Genomic DNA, 9,098 nt, shown 5'->3' with positions numbered 1-9,098 from the left:
AACCGCAAAAACGCATGTAAACCACATAAACCATTTGCAACAAACCACACCGCGTAATATGGTTTAGAAAAACCACATAAACCATTTGCAGCAAACCACACCGTGTAATATGGTTTAGAAAGTCTGTGGTGCGGTTTGCGGTTTCCAAATAACTCAAACCGCATATGTGATGCTGGTTTGGTTCAAAACCACATTAAACAGCAATATGCACACTCCTAGTTATAAGTTGTATGTTCACTTACCTTTACGACGTTAAATTTTAATTGAAGTCTGCAGATTCTTCGTTATGATCTTTTTTTCTTTAAGGAGCTTTTTAAGATGCATGTTTTTCCTTTTTAGAACTAAAATAATAAAATATTAAACAAGTTAACATTGAAGAAACTATAAAAAAACAACACACCGCAAAGGAAATTAAGATTCGTGATTTGATTTTAAACAATTCACGATTGAATGTCATGTAAACAAGGTCTTGAATCTCCCTTAATCTCTCTTTCTAATAAATAAATCTAAATCTATGCTTAATAAAAACCTCCTTTAAACCACGTGTCCATCTTATACAAAAGCAAGATGCCACATGTCATTTTCTCCACCTACTTACCCAATTTTTTCCCGCCATTCAATTAATTTCAATTACATTCAATACCAAATCTTATTCCCTACAATTTAGCAGCCGATTTTGGGGCAGTTTCGGTTTAGTCATCTCTATCCCTATCTCCATTTATTGCTTTTTATGGGCGCTGCTTCTCCTCCACAACCACCATTGGCTATTTCCTCTCCCTTTCTCTATACCTCTCCAGGTTTCTATCTTTCTCAACCCAAAGATCTCACGCAGTCAACTTCATTTTCACCTTTTTTGCAAGTTTACACAAGGAGTAAAGGTTCGTCTGGATATTTAACTCCTATACGATTGGATGCAAGTTTGTTTTTTTTTTTCTAAGTGAATGGTCATATGGAATCCAATTAAAGGTTTCGATTTTGGCATCGGTGAATGGTTAGAGAGAGTCTGATTGAGATCGATTGAAGTGCGTTTTATTTTTTATAATTTTTTTTCTACTTTTTCATTCAGTGTAGATGTGTTTTACATAATCATGTTCCATTCTTATCGATTTTCTTGATTCTGTATTCCTATTGCTTTGATCAATACATATGGGTCTATGAAATTTCAAGATTTTGGGTTTGCGATTTTTACTGTTCTTTTAATGATGTATAGGTCGGTGGGTGAATTCATTGAATCGATTGTCAAGTATGCATCGTATTTGAAAGAACTTGGCTGGGAAAGATGTATGTTAAAGGACCGTATACAAAGGTATCAGAATTTGATTCTTAAAGAATGTACTGAACACTAGCTTAAAGGCTATGAAGTAGATTTGGGCCATATGGCCATGAATCAACACATACATCCAATTTGTTGTATATCGATGCATCTACATGTGCATCTTGCAATCAATTGTTGTATATCCATGCATCTACATGTGCATCTTGCAATCAATTGTTGTATATCCATACTTGATTTCTATGAACTAATTCAATGGAGTGCAATTTACCCTAGCTAAGGGTAGCATAAGCTTGTAAAGTGTAAATTTGACGTTCATGATTTTACTCTTATCGGTCAGTTACCCGAGGTTCTGTAATGTATTAAGGTCCCATCATATCTTTATCAGTGTCATCGATCTATTCTCGAGTGTTTTGGGGGTTAATTTTAATTTGGTTGACATTATAAATCTGATCAGATTCTTGAGACTGCTTTCAAGAAGGAAACAGTTGGGCCTGTCATAAGGGAGCAATATGTTGAAAAGGTTAGTCACCGATTCAAACATTCTTTCTCCTTTCACTCTACTTACTACTTACAAAAACAACTTTGAATTTCACTTAACTATACTTGTATACAGAGGGTTAACATTCGACTCAAGATTGAAGAAGAAGAAAAAAAGAAACTTTAAAAGCTACAATAAGAGTGAGTAACATTAAGTCATTAACATTTGTATATTTTCATGTTTATAGTTAATATTCATTCTTAATTGCTAATTTTATATTTTTGTATTACTTTAGGGAAGAGGAGCTTCAATTACAAAAACAAAAAAAGCGGAAAATCATAGCTAACCCATAGCTATCTTTTTCTGAAGATATTGAAAACGAGGAAGAAAAGAAGAAGAAGACGGGGAGGATAGTAAGCATATGTTTAGTTTATTTTTCATTATTTTAAGTTCATTTAATCAAATACTTCTCTTTTTAATACTCATTAACTTAAATTAATGTTCTTATGTATATACAGAAAAACAAGAATCAAATACGTTTGGTTGTAGAGGCTTTGGCAAAGATCCGTCAGTAGAAACTACCTTTTCGCCTGATAGGTTTGATTGAAAACTCTCAAATAATAAAATAAAAACATTTATAAATCTTATATTTTTTGCTGAGTAATTGTCACCATCATAGTGTGAAGCATACTTCTTTAGTGAGAGGGAGGCAGAGGAGCAAGCTGAACGTGAAAAAGTAATTTAATATCATAAACTTTATCTTATATTTTATTAATTTAAAAAAAACTATGTCCTTTAAGTTCTAAATCATATGCTAATTACATTACAGATGAGGCTCTTGAAATCACTTATAGTTACTGGGATGGTGTAGGACATCGAAAAGTCATGCAGGTAATTCTTAATTTCTTATGTTCTAAATATGGCTAAATTACCATTTTACCCCATCCTTGTGTTTTTTAGGTTAGAAAAGGGGATACAATTAGCGAGTTTTTACAGGCTGTTTGGCAATAACTTGCATTTGAATTTAGAGAAATATGAATAGCTTCAGTTGAAAATCTTTCATATGTGAAAGAGGATCTCATTATTCCACATGTATGTAATAATGTAACATTCATCATTTTAAAAAAATTAATCCAAATTAAAAAAAATTAAGATGATACTAATAAATAACTATCGTCTATTTTCAGCAACACGATTTCTATGAGGTGATTGTGAACAAAGCTAGGGGAAAAAGTGGGTTAGCATTTTTTTCATTTTTTATATATTATTATCACTATTATTTTTAATTAGAGTATGAAGTTTGCACTTCTTACAATAATTAATGTTTTTTTATTTTTTTAATTTTTTTTTAGTTTTTTCCACTTTGATATGCATGAAGATGTGCGAACGATTATTGATGCAACCACAGAAAAAGATGAGGTAATAATGTTTAATTTGATTATCTAGATTTATAATGTAGCCAAAATCCACTTTGTAGAAAATTTAGTTATAGAAAAAAAAAATTTAATATAGGGATTAATATATGGTAAAATTTATATATTGGCTTTGTTTGATTGATAGTCATATGTTGGTAAAGTTGTTGAGAGTGGCCGGTACGAGAAGAACAAGCACATTGTGCAAAAAGGAGAGTAAATGGGATGCAAGCGAACCAATTATGCACTGTATTTGTTGGCTGTTTATCACATCATACTTTTCTGTTGTAACATTTTTATAAAAGGAAGTTTATTTTTTCATTTATTTTACCTCTAATAGTGGATGATTTGGTGCAATTAAAATAGATTTACAAAACTACCATGAAATTTTTTTCATTTATTTATGCATCCCTTTAAATGCACAAATAGCAATGTACTTTTGTAAATGTCTAATTAGCATATTATAGCATCATACTTTTCTGTTATAAGAGTTTTATAACAGAAAGTCTAATTTTTTTCATTTTTTTACTTACAGGGCAAAAAGGGTAATGTACATTTTTTATTGTCTTATAAGTATATTATAGTAACATATTTTTCTAATTAGCATATTATAGCATCATACTTTTCTGTTGTAAAACTTTTTTAACATAATGTTTATTATCTTTTTTATTTTTTTACTCAAAGGGAAAAAAAGGCAATGTACTTTTTCAAATGTCTAATTTACATATCAATGAAAGCACGTTGTTGCAACCGTCTACTATACAAACATTGATTATATTGTCGATAGTTGTGGGCGTAATAGAAAAGGGACATGTTTTTTCTATTGAGAAGGTGCAAAATTAATAGAAAACGACATAAATGTTCTTTTCTCTTTTAAACAAATAATGAGAGTTTTTTATCATTGATTATAAAATTATGTTGTATGTTAATTTGAATTTAATTCATTTATTTTTTACTTTACGTTATTATTTGTCATTATATATCGAACAATAACATGGATACCATAGTTGCTAGAGAGAGAAGAAAAAAATAGAAAATTATACTTAGATGACAGAAAATCCAATAAAAAAAAATGTCTAGTGCATCATCATCTCATGATATATCTCTTGCATATGTTATTCATTTTAACCAATATGGTAATAATATTAGTTTATTGTCCATATGTAGTATGATTTATTTATTTATCAACCTTTTATATAGTAATGTTATCATTATATCATCAAATTATCATGTAAAATTTTACCATTTGAAGTGAGTAATTTTGTAGCTGTGGTTCCCACGGGTTATAACCTAGTAGTGTTAATATCTTTCTACCACGTGTCATTTTAATAACATTTTGATTTGTCATGTGACACTCTTCTAAAGTTGTTTCTTTTTTCTTCCCGCTCTTATTAATTGCATCCCATAATTTTGATTACAATTTTAATTGACCTTCAAATTTTGAAAAAAAAAATCTAATCCTAATTTGAATTTTGAATTTTTTGTTTGATATTCTGAAATCAATTCATCGTTTGATATAAATCGTATACCAAATTAGAATTCAAATTTATTTTTACCTAATTAAACATTCCAAATTTAAATAGCCAAAAATTATGCTTTATCCCATAAATTAAGGATAAATAATTATCATTTCTTTTTTTCCTTAACATCATTTTGTAAAATTATATTTTTTTAATTTAAATCTTAAATATGTTTTTCTTATATAACAAAAAATCATTCTAAATATCTCAATTAAAAAAAATATTATGATTCATCACTAATATGTTATAGGGTGAAAACAATCAAAAGTTTAAACAACTAATTACCCATAATTACAAATAAATTAATAGGTAGTTGTCGAATGGTGTTGTAGCTTATGTGGTTTGTTGATATATGTTTTTTTAAACGTAATATATAGCAACACTCGAACCAAAGAAAACTGTACCCAAATCAATACATTAAACAAAAAATATAAAAATTTACGTGATATATACAACCGTTCATAGTGGGAGGGCTTTTCTAAACTCTTATAAGAACCGATTATCTAGACATTAAGTACAACATCTATACGGCATTACGGCATATATATGCATTACATATTATTATGCATTTTTAGAGACTAAAAAAGAGGCCCTATTTTTTTGAACGATTGTTTTATCCAAATATTTTATTTTTTTTAGTTGATGGTAATTAGTTTATTTTATTAATTAAAACATTTATGTGCTAACATATCTACCAATTAGTTAACTTATTACTTCTTTAACAAAATGTCACAAATATATAAATTTTGAAACTTACAAAATGTTTACCTTTAAATAATTAATTGTATGTTATCTTTATTTTAAGCGAGTACTTTTTTTTTGAGATTCAAAGAACATGGATTATACTCTCATTTAAAGAGATGAGAAAATTTAGAAAATTATATTTGTATAATAGAAAATCCAAAATTATATATACTATATAAGTTGTTTAAAATTCATCCACTACATTTTAACATGAAAGAGAATAGTTATATTCTAAGTTTCTTTTTTTATATTGTTCTATATCATGTATAATTGTTTTTTTTTTTCATATTTAGTATATCAAATTTTAGATGTTTCATATTACATCCTTATAGTTTTCTTATTAATAATGATTTATATAACATTATTTCATTTTTGTAACCATTTCAGATAATAATTAAGAAAGACAACCATAAACTTACCAAGATAATAATTAAGAAAGACAGCCATAAACTTACCAATATAGATCAGTTATATTTTACATATAATTGTTTGCAAAAATATGACTAAACAAATTTTCTTTCTTATTATATAAGTTTTTATAATTATTTCCAGCCGTGTAACATACGTGTTATAACCTAGTAACTTATAAATTAAGATTCGTGATTTGGTAACATTCACACGCATTGTGTTTATATCACTTTTTAAAGAATAAAACGAAACGTCTCAAGATAACCTATAAATTACAATTAAGGCTATGTTTGGCGTACTAGCTGAAAAGCTAGTTGTTAGCTGAAAAGTTAGTTGATAGCTGAAAAGCTAGATGTTAAATAAAAAGTTAGCTGATAAAAAATAATGTTTGGTAAAACTAGCTGAAAAGCTAGTTGAAATATATAAAATTACATAAAAGGACATGTAAGAGTATGTGTTTCAATAATTAATTAAGGGGTGTATTTGGAAAATTTTAAAAAAGCTACTAAAAAGCTAGTCTAAGTAGCTTTTCAAAAAGCTAGTTTATAAGCTAGCTTATAAGCTACTTTTTGGTTTACCAAACACGACAACATAAAAAAGCTCGAAAAATAAGCTAGCTGTGGCGCGCCAAACACAGCCTAAATGTCATGTCAACATGATTACAACTATGTACTAGATAAAAAGGCATTAAACAATCGTCTAGTAACGGATCGTTTGTTCCCAATTAGAAAATAAGTTCGGTTATAGTGCTCTCTTATCGGTTTTTAATAAGGTTAATTTGTGTTGTTCATTCTTTATTTGCAACTTACTTCTTAATTTCTTGGATTTTGTTTCCACAACCATAACAAATAAATATTCATGTTTATTGAATGTGAAATCAAAGATTTTCTTTATTTATTTGGTATTCTATGAAGTGCATTCAATTTATTTTTGCCTTAATACAACTTATATTGGACTTTTTTTTAATAACATTATTTTGATAATAGTCATAATACATGTTCATTATTCCGTTGACAACGGTGTAGATCCGACTTGTACCTTCTTAACAAGACACAATAACTATTAAAATAAAGTACACAACAAGATTCCAAAAGCTGTCGACGCGGGATTAGATTGTACTAAATCAACTAAAACTATGATTTAATTATAATAATGTAGATGCGACTTGTGCTTTGTTATAGTTTTTCTAACAATTAGGGTCATTGAAATGAGATCTCGATTGTCCTTAATCATATTTTCTTTCTTTATTTTATTGAGTTGTGGAATGTAATTCTTCATTTCACCGTATGACCGCTACAAAGACCAAACATATGTTAGGTTTGTTGGTGAGAGCAAGTCTTGAGTAGATAAGACTTACGTGTAAAATGTTGTTGTAGAAGGTCAATTGTAGTTCCTAAAGTCAAGGCTGTATATTAGGATTGTTTAGTATTTCTTTCCTGTATAAAATGTACAATCCATCTAGTTATTCAATATATGAAAATACAGAAGAACTCTTCTTCTACTCACACTCGTATTCTTTTTCACATGGTATCAGAGCATACCTTTTACCGTATTTTTTGAAGCCAATTTATTGAAGCCTTGAAGAATGAGTGACAAAGGAGGACCATCAAATCCCTCACAGGTCATCGTTCATAACGTACAAGATGCACCGTTTCCCACTGGTGGAGTCATTCTCGATGACACAAATTACCCCTTATGGTCACAGCTAATGGAGATGAGGATTGGAGCACAAAACAAATCTGGTTACCTCACCGGAAAAACACCGAAGCCTACAGTGGGTGAAAAGGAGATTGAAACATGGCTGATTGATAACAATAAGGTCAAAAGCTGGCTGATTGACTCAATGTCCCCGACGCTCATCCGCCGATTTATTCGCCTCCAAACAGCAGCAGAAATATGGGAAGCAGTCGCAAAAACCTTCTACGATGGGTCTGATGAAACTCAACTGTTCGAATTAAACAGGAGATCGTTCAATACTCGACAGTCTGGACGTGCGCTATCAACATACTACAATGAGTTGGTAAGCATCTTTCAAGAAATTGATACTCGTCTAACCACGCAAGAAGAGTCTGTGGAAGACACCGTATCAGTGAACAAAACCATATACCGGTTCCGGGTCCATATCTTCTTGGCAGGCCTGGACCCTGAATTCAATCAAGCTCGAAGTGAAGTACTTAGAAAAGATCCGCCACTAAGTCTGGAGTCTTGTTATGCCTATATCAGAAAAGATCAAATTCAGAGACAAACCATGGAGGAACAAAAACCTGAACCTGATAGTATGGTCCATTTAGCCACCAGAAATCGTCCCCAAAAGGGAAGGAATTCGAACAACAAAAATAACACACTATCATGCACACATTGTGGGGGAAGAGGGACACTAAAAGCTTAGATGCTATGAGATTATTGGTTACCCAGACTGGTGGGACTTCACAAAGAAACCACGAAAGAAGATCAGTCAAGCAACTGTAGCCAGCACACCTCAAACTAATGAACCAAACATCCCAGTGGCTGCTCACACATCCACAAAAACCGGTATTTCTCAAACCAACCTTACTCAGAATGATACGTGGATAATAGATACAGGGGCAACCGATCATATGGTCAATGATTCATCGAAATTAATAAAGTCATATATTCCAAAACAGCCTAAAGTACATACAGCAGATGGAGGTATGGCACCTGTAACAGGGTGAAGGTCCGGTAAATTTGTCAAGATCAATGGACCTTGATACAGTTCTCGTAGTTCCATCCCTATCCTCGAACTTGTTATCTGTTAGTCAAATTACTGAGGCTTTGAATTGTTATGTGATTTTTTGGCCAAACGACTGTGTATTTTAGGATATTGTGACTCATCGGATTCTTGGATATGGTACTAGACGGGGATGGTTGTACTGTCTTGAAGAGAATCATAGAAGTCAAGCTCTCAATACCGGAATTAGGCAAGCGAATAAGTCTGTGGCATGGCTGTGGCACCAGAGACTAGGACATTTATCATTTACTTATCTTAGGAAGTTAAAACCAAATTTGTTTTTGAATGTAATGGAAAATGAGTTCAATTGTGAAGTGTGTGAGTTAGCCAAAAGCAAGCGAATCTCATATATTCCAAGTAATAATAAAACCAATGTTCCTTTTATGGTGATTCACTCTGATGTATGGGGACCAGCTAAAGTCCCTACACCGAATGGTGCTCAATATTTCGTGACTTTTATTGATGAACACACAAATATGATCTGGATATCCCTCCTAAAAACCAAAGATGA

The 9,098-nt window shown here is 30.8% G+C and overlaps 1 protein-coding gene across 1 annotated transcript; it reads left to right on the top strand.

Annotated features, from left to right (window-relative positions):
- The first annotated feature begins 730 nt into the window (after positions 1–730).
- LOC145139046 (protein XAP5 CIRCADIAN TIMEKEEPER-like) lies at positions 731–3,491 on the top strand. Its single transcript, XM_079073003.1, is given in 13 exon segments — positions 731–878; positions 967–1,001; positions 1,067–1,119; positions 1,211–1,281; positions 1,614–1,627; positions 1,731–1,796; positions 2,273–2,325; positions 2,434–2,490; positions 2,555–2,645; positions 2,715–2,846; positions 2,942–2,991; positions 3,107–3,173; positions 3,315–3,491. Coding segments are annotated over 13 exon segments (909 nt in total). The 3' UTR covers positions 3,387–3,491.
- Positions 3,492–9,098: the final 5,607 nt, after the last annotated feature.

Source organism: Lactuca virosa, chromosome 9 (genome assembly GCF_052849685.1).
Source record: "Lactuca virosa cultivar CGN04683 chromosome 9, Lactuca_virosa_CGN04683_v6, whole genome shotgun sequence".
Lineage (NCBI taxonomy): Eukaryota > Viridiplantae > Streptophyta > Magnoliopsida > Asterales > Asteraceae > Lactuca > Lactuca virosa.
The sequence above is the reverse complement of the archived record's forward strand: the minus strand, read 5'-3'. Positions and strand labels throughout refer to the sequence as shown.